The sequence below is a fragment of the Nicotiana attenuata genome, unplaced genomic scaffold, assembly GCF_001879085.1.
Source record: "Nicotiana attenuata strain UT unplaced genomic scaffold, NIATTr2, whole genome shotgun sequence".
Taxonomy (NCBI): domain Eukaryota; kingdom Viridiplantae; phylum Streptophyta; class Magnoliopsida; order Solanales; family Solanaceae; genus Nicotiana; species Nicotiana attenuata.
Genome location: NW_017670387.1, coordinates 515,588 through 539,099, shown reverse-complemented (window position 1 = coordinate 539,099; position 23,512 = coordinate 515,588). Strand labels below are relative to the sequence as shown.

The following is a 23,512-nucleotide window of genomic DNA, read 5'->3' as shown; positions in this document are numbered from 1 at the left end:
TGTAGATCGGTTTGTGGAACTGGTCCCCGAGTCATGTTACGACTCGAGCTTTAATTGGCCTTCCAGCTTCTTCCCGCCTGTAGGGGTGGAAGGTGATGACCCTTTGTGCTCCTGGATCAAAGCGATTTTACGGGCGCGCGGCTTGGAGATTTGTCTCGACCGTTGATAGCATCGTTTGGGCCGTATTTTTTGGCGTATTGTGATTGAATTGCCCTCGGGTTTAGTCTGGAGTCGGGATCCGACTCGAGCTTAACTTACCGTTTAACCCATTTGGGCTTGTGATAATGATTTTCACTCTTTGCCTTTGGGCGTTTGGCAATTTTTCGGGTCCAGTCTCCGAGTCGCGTTGCGATTCGAGCTGTAATTGACCTTTTGATCTTTCTGGTGGTTCCCGTTGGAGAAAGCGGCATTGATGTCACGCTCTAGGGAGTATTATGATTTTTAGGTCCAATCTCCAAGTCGTGTTACGACTCGAGCTATAATCGACCCTTGAATTTCATTTGAGCTTTCAGCCAGCGATGATGGCCTTTCTGTTGCTTGGTCGTTGAGACCTTTTTGTATGAGGCCCGGAGGCTTGCTTAGCCGGCGACAATGGCACTTACGCTGTTTGGTCGTGGAGACCTTTTAATGTGAGGCCTGGAGGCCTTTGCTTAGGTTAACTATTTTGGATCCGGTCTCTGGGTTACGATTCGAGCTCACTATAATTCTCAAGTTGTCAATTTTCAAGCTGGCGATAATGGCTCTTACGCTATATGGTCGTAGAGACCTTTTGATGTGATGCCCGGAGGCTTGCTTAGCCGGCGATTATGGCACTTACGTTGTTTGGTCGTGGAGACCTTTTGATGTGAGGCCCGGAGGCTTTTTGTAGGCCTTGTTTCCTCTCGTTAAGGTCTTATTGAGTATTTTGCCTGACCCATCGTCGGTTCTGAAAGAACCTCGATTTCAAGTCGTAGTCGGCGATGTTTTGAGCACCTCGGAAGGTTCATATCTCATAAGTCGAGTAGATCGATGCTTTTGTAATTTTTAGAGCCGACGTAGTCGGGACTCATTTTTTGCCTGTTGAGGGAAGCCTGTGTTTAACCGGTTCTTTCCGAAGTAGATTCGGAGGATTTTTTTGCGATAGTCGGGCGTCCTCGAGTCGCATTTTTTGGGCTGTAGCAGCCGTTTTGACGGGAGTCATGCGCGTTTGGCCGGGGCCATTTTTGATCCTGAGAAGCAGTTTTAGGCGTCTACGTCGAGGGTATGCCCTTTAGGGATTCTTATAAATGCGACCTATAGCCTAAGCTGCGGGATTTAACATGCCTGTTGAGGTCTTACAGTTTGCCATGCCTGTTGAGGTCTTACAGTGTACGGAGAATAGGTCTGGTGTTGCCGAGGCTGCCCGCTAGGGTTTTACAATTTCGGATATTCCAGTATGTGGAGATTGGAGGCAGTCTCCGAGTCATCGAGTTTGCTTGAAGACAGCTTCTCATGAGCTCGAAGCTGTTTCCGGGGGCTTGATGAGCCCGGAGTTGTTTTTCAGGGGCTTGGTGAGACCGGAGTCCCGACCCTGGGGTCGTGCAAGTTGTCAAATTGCTTATATTGAGTCTCCGAGTATATCGGATCGGTTTAGGCTTGAATACCGCCTTTTGTAGACTTGGAGCCATATCGCGAGGGCTACGTGAGCTCAAAGTCCCGACCCTGGGGTGGGGGTGCTGAACCGTTTAAGTCTCCGAGTATTTCGGATTCATTTGATGGAGAGGCATTTGCTGCGAATATGTCGAGACAATCTTTCTCGAAACATGAAATGCCGAGATGATACCTTTTATTGCTTCGGAGCAGATATAGGCCGTGATGAAAATGCCGAAAATATATTCTTTATTGCTCGGCATAGATATAGGCTGTTATGAAAATGCCGAAAATATATTCTTTATTGCTCGGTGTAGATATAGGCTGTAATGAAAATGCCGAAAATATATTTTTATTGCTCGGCAAAAATATAAGCTGTAAATACATGTTGTTCTGTTGCTGTGAGTCTGGTCCAGATGGGTGTGACATCCCTGATTATCCGATGTGCTTATATGATTCCATATCGGAAAATTTCAGGATAGAGAGAGAAAGAGAGAGGGAAAATCACGATCTCGTCAGGTCCTTTCCCTGGGGATATGCAGTTCTGCTAATAATCTTGTTCGCGAAACCTTCTTCCTGTTAGAAACCCAGTCGAGGAAAAAATTCCCGGCGGGCCCCGTGGTGGCTGCGGATCCTCGAGCGGGATCCAGAGCTACTGAATGCCTCAGCTGGCTACCTGCGGACAGATTAGCAACAAGAAAGGAAAGGAAAGGAAATGATAAAAGGAGACGGCGTTTCGGGGAGCAAGCCCCGTGGTAGTCGTCTTCCTCGCCCGGCCAGGCGTAGCCGAGGATGTGATTGCCCTTACCTTTTGACCTCATTTGAGGGCAACGCCGGTTATGGGCATATGGCGAGGGATCTCCTCATGTCGCTTGTAGCTAGATGCTTTGGCCCTGCGTCTGTCACGGGGTTTTACACCTTTGGAGGAGCTGGGTCGGAATCGCGTCCCAGGCGATGTATTCGCCGTTGTCTGTGCAAGGAGTCTGCGCCCTGCGTCGCTTGACGTATTAGCCCGAGCTCAGGCGAGCCGCACAGGGGAAGCGATTTGGTCGTTGTGGCGATCGCCATTGGGAACCTATCAGAGGTGCGGCCCGAGAGCGATGTTGGGCCGGATCGTCCTATCGGTTTTGGCCCAACATCGTCGGTATAATTTTGGCCGATACACCTGTACTCATAAATGTATGTTTTATTTGAAATGAGTCGAATGAAATAAGGGATTACCAATACGTTAATGTGATGCCGAAGTGGAATCTCAGCGTCCTTTCCCTCGAGCGAGGGGGTGTTCTTTGGAAGAATTTTCTGGGACTGTCCCTTTCTGGGGATGGGAATTTGCAATCTATGTTCTACGGATCTTCGCGGGATGTCGCCATCCCTTAACAGTTGTGACGATACGCCGCGCTTGCTGGCTCTGTTTCGTCCGATTTCCTCTCGTTCGTGGGGCTAGATCCGGGTTTGTTCGTTTGGCGACACTTTGTGGTGACCTTTGTTGAATGGCGTAGTTGCTGCTCTTTTAGGTCTGTGACTCAGAGCGTCTCGTGATTCCCATGGCGGGCCATGGTTACCTTGGAGGGGTTTTGGTTGAATAGATCTGGGCCTCCCGGAGTTCTTGGCTTCGCGTATGGTGACCATTATGCTTGGAACTGCAACGCTGAAGTTAAGCTCCATTGGGCGAGGTTTCCTTATCGGTTGCGTCTTGTTGAATCTGGTACCATTAGAGGTTCCTCGAGATGTGCTGTACCTCGAATCGTCTCTTCCGTTCGTGGTTTTTCGAGGCTCGTCCATGGCTCTAACTTGGGTCGGGTGTTGGTTGCTGGTATCTGACCAAGCCTCGACCGAATATTCGACCAAGCTTCGCTTGAACTGCTCAGGAGTCGCCGGGTATGCTTTGCTTGGGTTTTGGGCGATGGTCCGTGCCGCCCCACTATCCGGGATCGGGAGCGTTCTCGTTTGCCTGTCAGGGAGCGGGGTGCGGCTTCCCGTGATATTTTATTTCTTCTTCTCCCGGCCTTCGGTGCATTAGTCCCTTTTTGGCATTATTTTGATGGCGTCGGCGGATGCTTCCACAGATTGCGCTAGTACGGTGAGCGGGTCTCCGAGATTAGTTGTCGAACAATGACGCTGCGTCATGGTTTCTTTCGATGGGATTTCTTCAAATCTCCTTATCGGGACGGGCCCGAGTTCTCAATTCTGGAGGTCGCCGTTCCTGGACGGGCGTGCGTGAGTGGTGATGCGCCCGTGAGGACTTGAGATCCTGTCACTCTTGGGGGATTTCGTCGTTTTCGACTTTCGCAAAATGAGTTTTGGGATCGTATCTTCTGGAGACGGTTGCTGTAGGAGCCTCCGCGAGCATGATTCAATCTTTACGATAAGGTCTCCCAGCATTCTCACTGCTACAGGGTAGGTTGTCGGTTCGTCATTGCCCGATACCTCGGGTACTGGATTGAAATGAGGAGATATTTTGGGTGCTGCCACGCCGAGGGTCTTCGGGCGGCTCTGTAGCTGAGAGATAGTCAAATGCCGTTCCTGCAACATTTCAAATATAATGCTATAGTTAACTTCCCGTTCTACCCAGGCTGAGATTTTTTGGGCTTCCTGTTGGTTAGCGTGTTGCGTGCCGCCATCGGTGCGCGAGACTTCGTTACCCCGCTATGCGGCGTACGGGTCCGCGTCCGCTCGAACCGATCTAAATGTGTTATCGAGGTCCTGCAGTGTCGCGCCAGCCGTTAGAACGACCATACTGTTCTCTTTGCGATCTTTGGGGTTATCGTCCTCGATTTCCCTTATTGAGCTGATCATTAACCTGAAATCGAAAGATCTTGGGCAAGAAAAAGTGTGAAAGATATCGTGCGTTCAAGTGACAAAACTAGTAAGAAAATAATCACTATTATTTTTAGCCCTACGGTGGGCGCCAAACTGTTTACCGTGAAAATGGTAACAACAATTAAATTTGTAAATGGGATTCTAAAAATACGTGATCTATTTCCGAGCTAGTTTGTAAGCGTGGTTAGTGCTAAAACATGAAGTAAAACGGTAAAGATTGAGTTAACCAAAATAGCGATCGAACCAGTAGGGGGACATTTCCCGGGCGCAAAGCTGGCCAGTAGCTACTTCGGAGCCGAGCCTCGAGCCTATCTCGGGCTTATCGAGGGTAGTTGGGAACGGGATAACAGATAAAGATATAGGTAAGCAAGGCTCTATACTATCAATCTTGAACTATAATGAAGAACAAACGAAGAAACAATAAAGTGCTAAGGCGGCCTTAGGGTCGATGAAGACGGTTAACTTAGAAGAAAGAGAGAGAGGTATTATTGCATTGTGGAGGAGTGGAGCAACATCAGTCCTTTACATGGTAGGGTGAGTCCCTCTTATATAGGCGAGGGGACTCGGTAAAGTACGTATATATTATTTACAAGAGTACAAAGAGGAGACTTCCTCTTTTATCCTGACCTCGGACCCTGCATCCTTCGATTCGGACCTCGACGAGCCCTGAGGCCGAGAACTCGATCGTGGCCTTCCACCCTCGGGGTCTCGGGGAAGGCTTCCAAAATGTCTTGAAAGCAAAAAATCAAGTCTTCTGATTTTACCGCGTACAATATTTTATAGTATCCTAATGTGATTCACCTTACGTGGGTATTTTAATTCCGTACAATTCGTGAAATCCTCTTCAAATCATTAATCAATCGAAGGCCCGAACGTCATCCTTTATCTTCAACAATTACACCCTTATTATATTACCAGGGCATCATTCCACCTCTTCTAAATGCCATTTGTCTTTGACTCCTTTGAGTTCATTCATGCTATACTGAGCTTTGTATAACTTAGAGAAACCATCAGATCTTCTTCTTTTCATAGGCTTAATCCTGAGGACTTATCCATTTCGTCACCTTGTCACTCATCCTTTCTTATCCTTACTCATGTCTTCCTACAATCTCGTCGCTCTACCATACTTTAGCTTGCGACCCATACATATCCATTTACTCTACTCGCAGCCTTCCTTCAATTTCCTTGCACCATAGATTTCCTTGTGTTATTTGGAACATCAAGCGAGCGCATTGTCTCAAACTCTCCTTCACTCTCTTAGGTAGACCTCTCGATACTTAAAATCCATAGGTTCAAAGATATGCCACTGATGACGCCGCTATCATTCCTGGATACCGAATCACAACGCTTTTAGCCTTCTATCTGAAGTATAGATTATTCACCACCTTCTGCACATGAGTATCTCGTACGTTGTTCGCCTTTAGCTTACTTACATTAAAATCACACATCACATCTTCTTTCTCTTTCATGACCTCCCTTCCACATAGGTATAATTACATCCACAACTTGAAGGTCTATTATAATACTTGCACCTCTGGTGTATACATAATCCGATGGAAGCTTCATACTGATTTCTGATCATACTGGTACTCTTCTAAATAGAATCATCGTAGAGCCGTTATAGAATATGGTTGTTGTACTATCTATCTTCTACCTATTATATTAAGAGTGATCCTGCAATATTCTCAATCACGAGGTCTATAATTTTCTGGGTCCAATAATCAGACTCCTGATTTACTTCGTTGATGTAACTCTTTATTTTCTTCTTCCTTCTGATCAATCTTTAGGCTTAAGCTATCTTCCAATCTGCGGTTCATGGTATTACTTATTACTTTAGCCTTTCATGGACACTCTGGAATATCCATGATACAATCCTCTACAACCAAATCCTTTGTCTATGACCTGGGCTAAATTCTTTCTTTGAACTTATACCAAAATCTTCTACGGTTGAATGATTGTTAACATATATGCTTCATGGATAATACTCCAAACTCTTAAGTGTGTTCATAACGTAACTAACTCTAGATATTGGTCAAATAATCCATTTCGTTCCTTATCAGCTTTATTTAAACGTAAGCTATTTCTTTTTCTGGTCTTTCTGCCCCTTGTTGCGTGCATACTTGGCTTATCTTGGCGCTCATGAATACCAGAATCCCATGTAACCCATATAATCTCAAATATCACTTACTTCCTGTTCATTAGTCATGATAGATGCCACTTTCTTATGGAGTGCATACAATGTTGTAGTGAGACTATTTTTACATGACCATTTCTTCTTCAAGTTACTATGTTTAGGTTGAAGCCTTCTTCCTTATTTCCTCAGCTAGTTTTTCATTGTAGTACTTATGGAGGACCATCTAACTCTTGTAAAGTTGCGAGCTTATTACACCGTAAAACAATAAAATTTTTGATGTCCTTCCTCGCCTACAATTATTCGTAGTTACTTACCTCCACTCCCTTGTGCTTGTAGTGTTGCTCCTGAACTGATATTTTGACTGTCTTCGCAGTGGCATTCTATTTTATTCCCATAATACTCATACGGTACCTTTAACAATCCCAAATCCTATCTAAATATTTCTTATATATTACAATGACATTACTGCGAGGCTGAATTAAGTATATTGGGTTTTACTATGTTTATCATGCACGATCTAGACTTGCTTGAAACCTCCTGCTTAGCCATAACTAGGCTCTTCCTTAATCAACTACCAACTACTCATTGGCCCGTTCTCATATCAATGTTCCACGTAATCCTTATTTGGTTATTTCCTTTGTTTTAACTTACCTCTCGCACTGGCTCCTTATCTATTAATAACATTTCGAGTAGGAACCATTACTTCCTCTCCTTGGCATCCTGTTTGCATAATGTTCTGGAATTGTAGCATATATTTAGGCTTTGGATATTTGAAATTTCATCCCTTTTTCATTTTTTTCGCATTTTTCCTTTACCATTCCATAATTACTAGAACCACTTAATTCTGGCTTAATGCCACATCATTCCATATCCCCCCCTTTAGGGGAGTACTAAGAGTTGGAGCTATGATGACCTACGTACATATATTTTACCTCTTCAACTTTGGAATCCTTTCAAATCATCGATGACCCTTACTTGCCTTAAGGTAATCCTTTCTGTACCAAGGATAACAAAATTCCGTACTGACGAGGGTGACACTTAGTATAACTGGCACACACAGTCCCTTAAGCTGAACTTTGCTCAGATTGCTTGCTTTTGGGAAGCATCTTCCTGAATGACCATTCTCCGAATTTCTCATGAATCTTCTTCTATTGTCCATTCCATTATCGCCGGAACAAAACATGAAATTCTCAAAATGCCGACTATTATCAATCACTCAGTCCCTAATTCATGTTTAGTTTATCTTGTTCACCAATCCATACTGGTTTCTTTTACTCTGGGTCAAACTATTTCTTCTGGTAATCACGTTAGAGTACGAACTTATTTCTCGTAATGAGGATGTGACTTTATGACCTATACTCTTTTATTGCTTCAAGGCCTGTCACCTATCGTATTTTCCTTCCCTTGCCAATAGGCTCTGTATACTGTCATATCTTATTTACCATTGTCATCCATGTATCACATCTTACTCATAATGCTTTATTAAATCTCTTCTTATTTCCTGCTAATATTTTTGTCTATCACTTTATTCTGAAAACTTCAACAAGACATTCTTTCGCTTTTATCCCCCTTGCTCCATTCCCTAGATCTTTCAGTTTCCTAACATTCTTTCTCTACTAGGGACGGGAGCCACACTAAGGTAATATTTATCCCTTCAAGGTTTCCGGTTCCTATCTTTATAGTACTCATATATAGCTGTACTATTTTAGAGTGCACAATCTGGGTGTCTCAAAAGGAGAACTATTAGCACATTTGCAATATCATTCGGCAGTGTCAACTAACACAAAAAATTCATCCACCATTTTGGGTCACTCTAACCCCAGCCGCATCGTGATATTATGTCCTTCTCTTAAACCATATCTGTTAGGTCCCATAGAGAATAACTTAGATCGGTGTGGCCAATTATACATACCTCTGTTATTGATGAAGGTAACTCAAAATGGTTATATTTCACTGCCTGATTAGAAAAGATTGATAATCTTCATTAACTGGGTGCCTCGTACCCTCCTTCACCTTACTTCTTTTACTTCTTGGAACTTGTAACTAACTTCCGAATCCTTATTTCTATTCACCATATTCGTGGATAGATATCCTTGCTTTAACGCTCCTTATTAAGAAGATTACACGTCTTATTACACACATGATATGCTGAATACCTCACATGTACTCATCATAAGCATGATGTGAAATCGAGTTCCTCTGACTCAACTCTTCCACATCCACATGCAATCTCTTACCAACTGTCTTTCTGGATGAAGGTATCGTCTTATTACAAATAGGATTTAGGAATTTGAATTCCTACGATTGAGCTCTACCACACGATCTAGAGTAAGAAGAAATAGTGAAAATCCTAAATGCCCTATAGCCTACTGCTTATAAGTGTGGTGCATGACACACCGATAAACAAGACTATGCTAGACACAGTGTCACGCCCCAACCTCGGGAGGCGCGATCGACGCTCAATCGAGTGAACCCAACTGAGCAAGCCTTATTAACACTTTCTACCCAACTCAATACGATTAAATAAACCATGCTTTTGTTTATTTAGAAAATAGCAAAATCAAACATTCAACATTGTTAGTTCATTTTTATATCACAAATCTTAAATCATGGCTAAGTTTCCAAGATTTCATACATATATAGTTTTGAAGAACTAGAGCATTGGGTTACAACACCGTTCATTAACCCATCCAACACCCATACATAACCCACACAAATGTCTACGGAGCCTCTACGGATACAAAAGACAATTATGACAATGCCGGCAACAAGGCCCCGACTATACCTCAAAAGTGGAAGTCGACAACAAAAGATGTACAACATTACCCCTTGAAGGAAAAAGGGGCTCACCAAGACATTGAGAGGAGGACACTCCGCTACGCGCGATCAACACTGTCCACTATAGAGCCAACTACATTCTTTTAAAAATGTAGCACCCCCGGCAAAAGGGACGTTAGTACCATGGAATAGTACTAGTATGTATAACACAACACCATCTAGTTAGAAAGAACTTTCATACAAAAATAAGGAAAATCACAAGTATAATTCAAAAGCTTTAAACGACCACCACATCATCAAATAGAAGAATCACATAACATTCACATAATTTTCTATTGCTTTTAGTTTGGGGCATTTCATACGGTTCATAATTGTTTGAAATACCACCGCTATCTTGAGTGGAGTCCGATCTCGACCCAATCGGCTAGGTTGCCCCCTTTGAGACATCCTCAATCACAAATCTCATTATTTCCTTTTCCAGATTTCAATATCAGTACAATACCACCATGTGTGCGAAATGGCATCCGATCTCGGCCCGATCGGCTAAGCCACCTTACCAAGGGGTTGTTCCCTTCTCATTAATCATCTCGTTTCAATCTTTATTTCACATATATCATTTCATAGGCACTTGGGGCCACAACTATCACATTCCATTTTTGCACTAGGCCACATTTCACATCATTCCCAATTTCAATGTTAGCTTTGCAATTTTGGATAATAGGTGCACACAAGAGCAAATAAAAAGGTAAGCATAAATAAAACTTTACATAAATGGCACAACACACGCAGCTTCAAGAATATCATTTCAATGCACGATTCATATTCTTCGCACCTTTTCAAGTTATCAAGAATAGCACATTGATCATATTGAGACACACCTTTCACCCATATAAAGTTGCAACACCAATTCACGTGAAATAACAATCAATACAACAATCCAACTTTAATCTTACCGCATTCACACAAACACCAATGGAGCTCAATTTCTAAAAAGATGGGGTTTTAGCCATACATACCTCAATAAAGCTTTCCTTAATTTCTTACAAAATTCTGGGACTTTTAGCAACTTAGATCTATTTTATGAAAATTACAAATTGAACCAAGAATTAGAGACATGATTAAGATTCTAGCTCGTTTAGGTATACTATCAAGCACTAAGTGTGCATTGTGATTTTAGGACCCCTTTTTGTGAGAGATTTTCATCATGTTATACCCATATTGCTATCTTTTTAGCTCACAACTTCCCCCTACCCTATTATCTTTTATGCATTCAAGAAAATCCATTTTTATACCCATGAACCCACAAGCTAATTACTCATTCTAGTGTGAATTTCGAAAACAGAGATTAGAGCTCAAGTTCTTACCTCTTTGGGGTGAAAGCCCAGCAAATTTTTGCTTGAAAGTCTTCAAAGATTTGGCAAGGTTTGAGAGTTAGTTTCTCCTTCTAGAGCTCCCTCTCTCACTCTATTTGCAGCAAAAATGACATAAAAGAGGTCTAATGGGTGTTTTTAATGGGATGGGGTCGGGTTTTAAAAGTTAGAAAATAGGAGCCCCGACACAATCTGCGATCGCATAATGGACATGCGGCCCGCAAAATGGACCGAAAATGGTCCCAAAACCCGAACAAACTGTCTGGGTATGCGAGAGAAATGCGGTCTGCATACTTGTTCTGCGGTCGCATAATGCACCGTAGAACTTCCCCTTACAAAAAATCCAAAGGGATTATGCGATGACTATGGCGCCCACATATTGATTATGCGATCACATAATTGGCCGCATAGTTGACCTCAAATTAACCACCAAACTGCCTGACTCTGCGGCGACTATACGGTTCGCATAGCTATTATACGACCGCATAATGGACCGCAGAAATGCGCTTTTCTGGAAAACAAAATTCCTTAACTTTTATTGCATAGATCAGTCCAACACATATTCCTAACTTGGCACAACGAGCTTTCGGGTTTTGAATAGAAATTTCACGGGGCCTTACACACGGTTTGTAAACTCCCTATGAGAAAACTGCTCTCACACCTCTTTAGTCACGACCTAGATAGATGGGCCATGATGGGCACCCGGTACACTAATCAACCGAGTACCAACATAACGTATCTTTTCGTATCATACTATCATAGATAACTCAACCGGAGAGGCTGCCATGAAATAGGTAGAATACATGTAATACCAACTTATTCATAAGACATATGGGCCTCTAAGACAAAAATAACCACTCGTATACTGAACATAGGCCGAAAAGGCCATAAAATCTTTTACGCACATGAAATCTGTCTAGAGGCCTCTAAGGATACATAATTGTCATAAAGGTCGGGACAGAGCCCCACCATACCAAATAATATACATCTAAATCATACTGACCGAAGAAGCAACTCCGGAGCAAATGGAGTACACCAACATCCTCTGCTGAGCTGATCGCCTACTTAGAGGACTCTCGACCGGTCTATCGAGACCTGCGGGCATGAAAAACAGCGCCCCCAAGAAAAAGGGAGTTAGAGTACACCATCTGGATGTCTCAAAAGGAGATCTATTAGCACATTTGCAATATCCTTCGGCAGTGTCAACTAACGCAAAAAATTCATCCACCATTTTGGGTCACTCTAACCCCAGTCGCATCGTGATATTATGTCCTTCTCTTAAGCCATATCTGTTATCTCCCATAGAGCATAACTTAGATCGGTGTGGCCAATTATACATACCTCTGTTATTGATGAAGGTAACTAAAAATTGTTATATTTCTCTGCCTGATAGGAAAAGATTGATAATCTTCATTAATTGGGTGCCTCGTACCCTCCTTCACCATACTTCTTTTACTTCTTGGAACTTGTATCTAACTTTCGAATCCTTATTTCCTTTCACCATATTCGTGGATAGATATCCTTGCCTTAAGGCTCCTTATTAAGAAGCTCACACGTCTTATTACACACATGATATGCTGAATACCTCACATGTACTCATCATAAGCATGATGTGAAATCGAGTTCCTCTGACTCAACTCTTCCACATCCACATGCAATCTCTTACCAACTGTCTTTCTGGATGAAGGTATCGTCTTATTACGAATAGGATTTAGGAATTTGATTTCCTACGATTGAGCTTTACCACACGATCTAGAGTAAGAAGAAAGAGTGAAAATCCTAAATGCCCTGTAGCCACTGCTTATAAGTGTCGTGCATGACACACCGATAAATATGACTATGCTAGACACGGTGTCACGCCCCAACCTCGGGAGGCACGATCGGCGCTCAATCGAGTGAACCCAACTGAGCAAGCCTTATTAACACTTTCTACCCAACTCAATACAATTAAAGAAACCATTCTTTTTTTTTATTTAATAAATAGCAAAATCAAACATTCAACATTGTTAGTTCATTTTTATATCACAAATCTTAAATCATGGCTAAATTACCAAGATTTCATACATATATAGTTTTGAAGAACTAGAGCATTGGGTTACAGCATAGTTCATTAATCCATCCAATACCCATACATAACCCATACAAACGTTTACGGAGCCTCTACAGATACAAAAGACAATTATGACAACGCCGGCAACAAGGCCTCGGGTATACCTCAAAGGTGGAAGTCGACAACAAAAGATGTACAACATTACCCCTTGAAGGAAAAAGGGGCTCACCAAGACTTTGAGAGGAGGACACTCCGCTACGCGCGCTCGGCACTGTCCGCTATAGAGCCAACTACATTCTTTTAAAAATGTAGCGCCCTCGGCAAAAGGGACGTTAGTACCATGGAATAGTACTAGTATGTATAACTAAACACCATCTAGTTAGAAAGAACTTTCATATAAGAATAAGGAAAATCACAAATATAATTCAAAAGCTTTAAACGACCACCACATCATCAAATAGAAGAATCACATAACTTTCACATAATTTTCTGTTGCTTTTAGTTTGGGGCATTTCATACGGTTCATCATTGTTTGCAATACCACCACTATCTTGAGCAAAGTTCGATCTCGACCCGATCAGCTAGGTTGCCCCCTTTGAGACATCCTCAATCACAAATCTCATTTTTTCCTTTTCCGGATTTTAATATCAGCACAATACCACCATGTGTGCGGCATGGCATCCGATCTCGACCCGATCGGCTAGGCCGCCTTACCAAGGGGTTGTTCCCTTCTCATTAATCATCTCGTTTCAATCTTTATTTCACATATATCATTTCATAGGCACTTGGGGCTACAACTATCACATTACATTTTGGCACTAGGCCACATTTCACAACATTCCCAATTTCAATGTTAGCTTTGCAATTTATGATAATAGGTGCACACAAGAGCAAATTAAAATGTAAGCATAGATAAAACTTCACATAAATGGCACAACACATGCAACTTCAAGAATAGCATTTCCATGCATGATTCATATTCTTCGCACCTTTTATAGTTATCAAGAATAGCACATTGATTATATTGAGACACACCTTTCACGCATATAAAGTTGCAACACCAATTCACGTGAAATAACAATCAATACAACAATCCAACTTTAATCTTACCGCATTCACACAAACACCAATGGAGCTCAATTTCTAAAAAGATGGGGTTTTAGCCATACATACCTCAATAAAGCTTTCCTTAATTTCTTACAAAATTCTGGGACTTTTAGCAACGTAGATCTATTTTATGAAAATTAAAAATTGAACCAAGAATTAGAGACACGATTAAGATTCTAGCTCGCTTAGGTATACTATCAAGCACTAAGTGTGCATTGTGATTTTAGGACCCCTTTTTGTGAGAGATTTTCATCATCTTATACCCCAATTGCTATCTTTTTAGCTCACAACTTTCTACCCTATTATCTTTTATGCATGCAAGAAAATTCATTTTTATACCCATGAACCCACAAGCTAATTACTCATTCTAGTGTGAATTTCGAAAACAGAGATTAGAGCTCAAGTTCTTACCTCGTTGGGGTGAAAGCCCAGCAAATTTTTGCTTGAAAGTATTCAAAGATTTGGCAAGGTTTGAGAGTTAGTGTCTCCTTCTAGAGCTCCCTCTCTCACTCTATTTGCAGCAAAAATGACATAAAAAAAGTCTAATGGGTGTTTTTAATGGGATGGGGTCGGGTTTTAAAAGTTAGAAAATAGGAGCCCCGACACAATCTGCGATTGCATAATGGACATGCGGCCCGCAAAATGGACCGAAAAAATGGTCCCAAAACCCTAACAAACTGTCTGGATATGCGAGAGAAATGCGGTCTGCATACCTGTTCTGCGGTCACATAATGCACTACAGAACTGCCCCTTACAAAAAATCCAAGGGGATTATGCGATGACTATGTGAACCACATATTGATTATGCGATCGCATAATTGGCTGCATAGTTGACCTCAAATTAACCATCAAACTGCCTGACTCTGCGGCGACTATGTGGTTCGCATAGCTATTATGCGACCGCATAATGGACTGCAGAAATGTGCTTTTCTGGAAAACATAATTCCTTAACTTTTTATTGCACAGATTAGTCCAGCACATATTCCTAACTTGGCACTACGAGCTTTCGGGTTTTGAATAGAAATTTCACGGGGCCTTACTGTGAGGCCCCGTAAAAATTTTTGGCTCAAAACCTAGTATCTTGTGGTGTCGACTCCAAATATGTGTTAGGAATGCGTAGAATTCTTCCAGAAAATGCCATTCTGCGGCCCGAATATGGTTTGGACCCTTGGTATTGATCTAAGCTTGTAAAAATCAAAAGAATCAATTTTCCAGAAAATGCCATTCTGCGGGCCAGAATGCGGTCGCACATCTAGTATGCGGACCGCAGTCCTACCGCAGAGTGAAACAGAAGAGTTGTCAAAATTAATATTGAAAATGCAGTCTATTATGCGATTGCATAACCAATATGCAGACCGCATAATCGTCGCATAAGTTCCTCAAGGATTTGTGAGGTCAGTTCTGCGGTGCACAATGCGACCGCATAACAGGAATGCAGACCACATTCCTGTCGCAGACCCGAACAGACTCCTAAGAGTTTTTGGGGCATTTCTGCGGTCCAATCTGCGGACCGCATTTCGTTTCTGCGATGGCAGAATGCGACCGCAGATCTTGCTCGGGCTTCTATTTTTCTAAATTTTAAAACCCGACCCCTTTGAAATAAAACACCCATCCCCTCATTCTTTCACGATCTTCTGCACAAAATAAGAGAGAGGAAGAGAGGGTCTTGAGAGAGAAAGTCATCTTCTCCAAAATTTGGTTCTTCAAAACTATCCGGGCCGGGAAATTTCAAGCTTATCTTCATCCCCCTTTTCTTGCAGGTAAAATCCCTAACCCTTTTCATTGAATTTCAGGTTTAAACTAGGGGGGGGGGAGTCTCATGCATTGGTTCTTGAAAATAATGGTTGAACTCATACATGCATGCCTTTCTATAACCAAAAATCTAGTAGGAGTAGTTGGGTAGGAGCAAAGACTTATACAAAGAAGGGGCTGATAACCTAGATAAGTTTGAGAAGCATTTGTGAAACCCAATTCTAGGTTATGTGTATTAAATTGTGCACTAGATTGACGTTGCTAGATTATTTGGTGAACTGGAAATAGAAGTTAAAAGGGAATTCAGCTCCAGGTATGTATGGCTAACTTTGATCTTTGTAAAATCACCTTGCTTGGTGTTCAATATTTGGTACGTGATGTCTACGTGGGTTATTTGTGAAGTTAAACTCTTGCTAGTAATATGTGTTTACTTGTGTGAACCATTTGTGAATTCATGTAAATATTGTGCCTTAAACGTTGTTGGTTAAGACGTCCGATATGATTGTGCAAGTAAATGGCAATAAACCAAGTTGTGATTGCGAATGTGTTATGTGGTAAGGACTGTGGAATAAATTATGGAAAGGAATCGAGATTGGTGAAAATTGAGATAACTGTGGTAACATCCTTTTTGGCTAGTTGTGAAAAATCATTATTGTGATTTAAATGGTACAACGGGCTGTTGAAAAAGATGGAAATGGCATTGATAGTCATATAAACCCTGTGTGAGTTGAGTTGTTGTTCCTTGAGATGTGTTGTCGTTGTTATTGGGATTTGTTGTTGTTGTTCCTGAAACTTGTTGCTGTTCTCCTTGTAAATTGTCATTGATGTGGTATTGTTTGTGAATTCTGATTGCTCGGTGGGATCGGGTTGCGCGCCGCAACACGAAGTAATAAGGTGTGGGTTGTGGTGATAAGGGTGGCCGAGGTAATAAGGGTGCCGAGGTAATAAGGGTGGAAAGTGATCGAAATCACTATTGAAATGAAATTATGAACAAATTGTGAAATTATTGATGTGGAAATGTGGAAGGGGAAAACAGGAGAGATTGTAAACTTGTTTGGCTTGATTGTTCCTTCTTTGTGTATTTGATTGTTATTTCTATTACGATTACATACTTGCTTATAAATTGTGAAATTATTGATGTGGAAGTGTGGAAGAGGAAGCAGGAGAGATTGTATACTTGTTCGGCTTAGTTGTTCCCTCTTTGTTGATTTGATTATTGTTCTTATTACTGCTACAACTTGTTTATGGTTCGAGTTTACTTGGAGCAAGGTTTGTTCATACATACCAGTACAATTCAAATGTACTGACGTCCCTTTTGCCGGGGGCGCTACATTCGTGTTATGATTGTAGGTGGATCCGTAGCAGGTACTCCAGTCCACCGATCGTAGCTCCCCTTCGTCCTCCATCAGCTTTTTGGTGAGCCCCTTTCCTCTCGGGGCCCTGCGTGGCTCAGGCCGCTTGTTTCCGGAGTTTTATTTTGATTTTTTATGTAAGGTATAGCCGGAGCCTTGTTACCAGCAAATACTATATTATCCTGTTGTACTTTTAGAGGCTCCGTGGACAGTAGATGTGGGTTAAGAACTTGTGTAAATCTATGTTCATGTGTTGGGCAAAGAATTTGTAATTTCATTAACTATTATGTACGTATATATATGTGTTGCAAAAAGGTGTTCTAAGTTAATTATATGGCTAATTCTTGGAATATTGAGTAAGGAAAACATGGGGTAACACGTGGGTTAGGAAAGGCACCCAGGTCCGCTTGACTGGGGCTACCCGGTCGGGCGCCGGTCATGTCCCTCGAATTTGGGGCGTGACACTTACACACGGCTTGTAAACTCCCTATGAGAAAACTGCTCTGATACCTCTTTAGTCACGACCTAAATAGATGGGCCGTGACGAGCACCCGGTACATTAATCAACCGAGTACCAACGTAACGTATCTTTTCGTATCATTCTATCATAGATAACTTAACCGGAGAGGCTGCCGTGAAATAGGTAGAATACAACATGTAATACCAACTAATTCATAAGACATATGGGCCTCTAAGACAAAAATAACCACTCGTATACTGAACATAGGCCGAAAAGGCCATACAATCTTTTACGTACGTGAAATCTATCTACAGGCCTCTAAGGATACATAATTGTCATAAAGGTCGCACAGAGCCCCGCCATACCAAATAATATACATCTAAATCATACTAATCGAAGAAGCAACTCCGGAGCAAATGGAGTACACCAACATCTTCTGCTGAGCTGATCGCCTACTTGGAGGACTCTCGACCGGTCTATCGAGACCTGCGGGCACGAAATACAGCGCCCCCAAAAAAAAGGGAGTTAGTTCTAATGATGTACCGAGTATGTAAGGCTCATAAATAAGTATATAACAGACATGGAAGAAATATAGAGAAAATAACTCAACCTGTAAGTATGGATAACTTTGTAAATCATGAAATAATTATAGTGTCATGCATATGCATATGGATGTCATGTTTTGGATAGGTACATGTTTCATAACATCATTAGGCCTGTGAGGGCATCCCATCGTATCATCTCGGTCACTGTAGGCAAAATCATCAATGTATACCAACTTATCAGGTGGTGGTGCGTATATAATGCCGTAACCTTTTTCCATACCCCATATATATATATATATATATATATATATATATATATATATATATATATATATATATATATATATATATAACTCCATCTGGTCATGGGTCAATGTACATGTATAAATGAATGCAATGCATGAGAAGTACGTCAATAAAATCTCTTGGAACATCATAAGACTATTATACCTCTGATTAATATCATTAAACAATCTTTATCAACTTATATATTTTCTGAGACCCAAGAGCAGACGATAGAATAATAAGACTTATGGGAGAATAAGAATATACACCTCTCTAGCATTTCTACGCATAGAGTAATTTATAGAAGTTTTGTATTTTCTTGTTTCGTTTGTAGCGTATGGATCATGCCAAAAGGAAAGAAGGGATAGCCTTAACATACCTGGAGTAGGGAAAAACCCGTATGACAGTCTTTAAAAAGGTTGCACCGTACTCCTTCAGAACCGCAAAATTTTGCGTTGCTAAGGTGCTATTAATTCCCCTTGGAATTGTTTGGTTGCAAGAATTTCGTTGAAATCTTATAGGAAAATTCTAACCTCTAGTATTGTGTTTGTATTCAACATAATGAGAAAATGAAGTGTTCTTGTTCATTACTGTTACAAGTCATTGCTTTCAAAATAAGAGAATGAAATGTTCTTGTACTTTAACACATTGCTTTTACAAATAAAATATTAGGAATGATGTGTGTTATAATAAACACATTACTTTCCACCTAGCCAAAATGACTAAGAGTCATTTGGTTAAGAGTTGGCTTATTGCCACGAGGGGTGGGGGGATTTTAGTCTTATCCCACAATCAATTAATTAATTAGGTGATATTCCGTTACCCGGTAATTAACCAATTGCCCAATTAAGAATTATCTAAAATTACTTAAAATTTTACTTTTTTTAATTCACTTTTATATATCATACTATCATGGTCATATGGTACCTCGTATGGTACTAGTTCATAAATAAAGGGTATTGATGCTCGGCCCGTATTTTATCCCAACATGCTAAACTTGGACGAAAATTTATTTTCTTTGACATGCTTCCCCTCTCACCTTCACGAATTTACTCATCACTTGTTTGAGATAGCATAATCCTTATTATCTCCAAATAATCTTTTCCTTGGACTGATGTCAGTTACCTTACGACAAATTCAACGTACAATATTACAGGGTGCAACATCGTCATAATTTAATATTGCGAAGCGTAACAGCATCATAATCTAGTAATGCAAGAACATCATCATAATATGGTACTGCGGGATAAAATATCGACGTAATATTGCGGGGCGTAACAAACAAATTCTTATTGCTATGGAGGTTCAAGTGAAAACAACTTTTACATGTCCTTATGGTAGTTTTGCTTTCAAGCGGATGCCAATAGGTTTGTGCAATGCACCGAAGACTCTTCAATGGTGTATGATGGCGATCTTCATGAGCATTGTGGAGGATTACCTTGAAGTCTTCATGGATGACTTCTCGGTGGTCGGGAGTTCTTTTGATGATTGTCTCGCAAACTTGGATAAAGTGTTGGCAAGATGTGAAGAAACAAATTTGGTGCTAAATTGGGAGAAATGTTATTTCATGGTCGAGGAAGTCATAGTCCTTGACCACAAGATCTCAAAGAATGGCACTGAAGTCGACAAGGAAAAGATTGAGGTGATTTCTAAACTTCCACCTCCAACTTCGGTGAAGGGCATGCAGATTTTCTTAGGCCACGCGGGGTTTTATCGGCGCTTCATCAAGGATTTTTCTTAAGTGGCGAACTCGTTGTGTAAGCTCCTAGATAAAGATGCTAAGTTTCACTTCAATGATGATTGCAAGAGAGCCTTTGAATTGTTAATGTTCAAGTTGGCAACGACTCCCATTAACACTGCTCCTAATTGGAGTATCCCTTTTGAGCTCATGTGCGATGCTAGTGACGTAGCGGTTGGGGCTATTTTTGGGGAACACATCAACAATAATTTTCATCTGGTCTACTATGCTCGTAATACCATTAATAGTGCCCTAGTCAACTATACCGTTACGGAGATAGAGCTTCTTGCCATGTTGTTTGCAATTGAGAAGTTCCACCCGAACTTGATGGGTGCTAAAATGATTGTCCACATGGATCATGCGGCACTTTGTTATCTTATGACCAAGAAAGATTCCAAAGATCGGTTGATGTGATTGGTGTTTTTGTTGCAAGTGTTTGATATTTACATCCAAGATAGAAGGGGGAGCGAAAATCAAGTGGCGGACCACTTGTCTCGTTTGGAGGAGGAGCGGTGGCCGCACGATGGCCTTGAAATCAACGACTCCTCACCTATGAGAAACTTTTGGATATTTATATGAAGGAGGTGCTATGATTCGCAGATCTAGCAAATTTTATTGTGAGTGATATCATGCTGGATAAGTACTGTAAGGCCTCGAAAAAATTTCTCTAAGTAAATTAAGGTTTTCTGGTACCAAGGTAGGCTAATATATTGTATTATCAGTGTTTTTGTGTTGATCAGTACGTTGGGGAGTTGAAATTCTCTTGCCCAGGATTTAGCCTAGCGAGGCCAAGTCTATAACACACTAGACTAGGTTTTAGCCTGGCGAGGCCAGGTCTGTAGCACGCTAGACCAGGCTTTACCCTGACGAGGCCAGGTCTGTCGCATGCTAGACCAGGATTTATCCTAGCGGGGCCAGGTCTATAGCACGCTAGACTAGGCTTTAGCCTAGCGAGTCCAGGTCTGCAGCCTGGTCCGGAACTTCGGAGTATCTATTCCTCTAACACTATAACACGACCCAACTTCATTAAATACACACAATGGGTCATGTTTTAGCAGAAACCTGATGCTTTAGAGTGAGAGAAGGAGCCCATGAGTGAGAAAGTGATCGTCACCAAATTATCCTTCAATTCTTACACAAAGTCTTTGAAGATTAACAAGGAAAACACACTACATCTTTATCCTTGATTAGACAGCCAGCTGCTCTTGTGGCCACAAAAGAGGATTTCGGTCCGCATATTTCTCTTTGAAACCACAATTCAGACATCACCAGAATACCAATTCTCTAATAACAGAGAATTGGTATTTTTGCCGCCACAATCAATTTTTTGCGGTCCGCACAATTTACTTTGCGGCTACACTTGAGAATCATCCAAATGACAATTCTCTGATCATGGATACTAGGTTGTTCTATGGCAGCAATAGGATTTTTGTGGTCCTTACAATTTTCATTACGGCCGCAGATACATGCCTTATTATAATGCCATATACCTTAACTTCTGCGGACCGCACAATGTTTTGTGCGGCCACCGATTCCAAATTTTACAAAAAGACGGTCAACTATGAACCTAGGGCTTGATATTTTTGCACACTTTTGACATGGAATTAACATTTAAGCATTATAATTAATTCACTCACTCCCCTTAGAACATTTATCAGTTTACCCACAATATTCACCCCTAAAGTTTTTTCAAATAGATTCATAGACAAACGCTTCAAAATTTTACCAAAATCTAAAAATCTAAAGAAGTTAATCAAGATAATGATGCATACCATAGATGAATTTGGGCAAGAGATTACTGATCAACAATTGTTAGGCTTGTGAGCGGCTAATTTAACACGATGTTTCAATTCTTACACTTTATGAGCTCAAAGAGGGAAAAAAGGGGAACAATGCCCAGCATCTGCTATTTATAGTGAATGGTGTCTGACAAATGAAGGGACGATGAGTGCGGCCGAAAAATTCCTATTGTAGTCCGCACTCCATTGCATGGAAGCCTCAGATGCCCTAGAATTTAGTGTCCTACAAAATTAGCGGTTTGGCCGCAAGTTCTGTTGCAGACCGCAAAATCCGTGTTGCCTCCGCAGATCGGCCATTTCTCTAACGGATCAACTTCAGAGATTTGACATTTTTCATCTTCAATCATTGCGGTCCGCAATGCAATTGTGTGGCTGCATAGCACCTTTTTTTTATAGAAACCAAATTTTACGGTCCGCACGATACAACTGTAGAAAGGAAGAAATGGATTACACGTTTTATTAGGCTAACGCCATCTATCCATTAGGTGCTGACCGGGGCAGGGCGACCCGTTTTGCATATGGCAGCAGTGAAATTGCCTAAATTTGGTGATATAAAAAAGGTAGTGCAACCCTCTTACTCTCACTCTAGAAGATATCACCAACATGAGTTTCCCCTAAATGATCTCAAACCCCTTTTAGAATTCCCCAAATAGTCTAAGGTGAAATTTGAGGTGAATCTAGTAAGATTTAGCGCGAGGGAGATTTAATAATCGTTGTAGCATCTATCATCTTGCTGTATTAATTCTCGAGATTCGTTCGAGGTAGAGTTAATCTCCATAGAAGTGTATCTAGTTCTTCAACATGGTAAGTAGGACAACTTTCTTTTTTGACATGACTTTGTATGAACATCTTTCTCTCCTTTAATGACAATATGATATCGGGTTGTTTTAAGCTCTCCTCAATGGTGGTGTATATGTTTTTGTGCATTATTCTTATCGGTGGCCTTTGTTCTATGTTTGAGTTTTTTCCAAATAGTACCTTGAGTTCAGAAAATATGATTCATACTAAGTTTAATCTTGGTATTTCCTTGAAATCGACTTTGCATTGCATTTTTATACACACACACACACACACACACACGCATATATATATATATATAGTCAAAATCATATGCCCCCGATGTATAGGCTCGAGGTTCCATCCTTCGTCCGAGTCCGAGCGAGGTCAAGTTCGAAACCAATGGACCAGACTCGAGCTTGAAGACAGAGTGCGATGCCCAGAGACAGGATTTCGAGGAATACTGAGCCGAAGTATGCCCGACCCCGAAATAGTACCATTATGGATTTGTACCAGAGCAAGCTAATTTCCTTCCACGTCCCCAAAGTCATTTTGCAAATCCCGGAATAGGATTGTACGATTCCGTACTAGACGGTTAAACAGCTGTACCAAGAATATTCCCTACTATGAATAGACATATTCCTTATTTAGGGTTCCCTTATTATATAAAGGGGACCCGAATCATTTGTAACATCATCTGGTGACTGAGCAAAGAATATACTCTCTACCTTTTCGCCTAGTGTTCGTCAGCATTGTCATTTAGCTCTATTGTTCTTACTTTACTTTTCTTACTTTATTGCTCTTAGCCCGTCTCGAGGTCACCACTATCAAGTAATATTGGTTTGGGTCACTTGTAATTTTTCATTCCAACTTTATATTTCTTGATTATTAATTGGCATTGAGCTAAATCACATATTTTTAACACCACAAATCAAGT

General features: G+C 41.2%; 1 protein-coding gene across 1 annotated transcript; it reads left to right on the top strand.

Annotated features, from left to right (window-relative positions):
* Positions 1-3,162: 3,162 nt before the first annotated feature.
* On the top strand, positions 3,163-20,413 carry LOC109238706. The gene is made up of 2 exons (XM_019405183.1): positions 3,163-3,421; positions 20,031-20,413. Exons 1-2 carry the CDS (start codon positions 3,163-3,165, stop codon positions 20,411-20,413), a joined length of 642 nt encoding a protein of 213 aa, XP_019260728.1.
* The last annotated feature ends 3,099 nt before the right edge of the window (positions 20,414-23,512 follow it).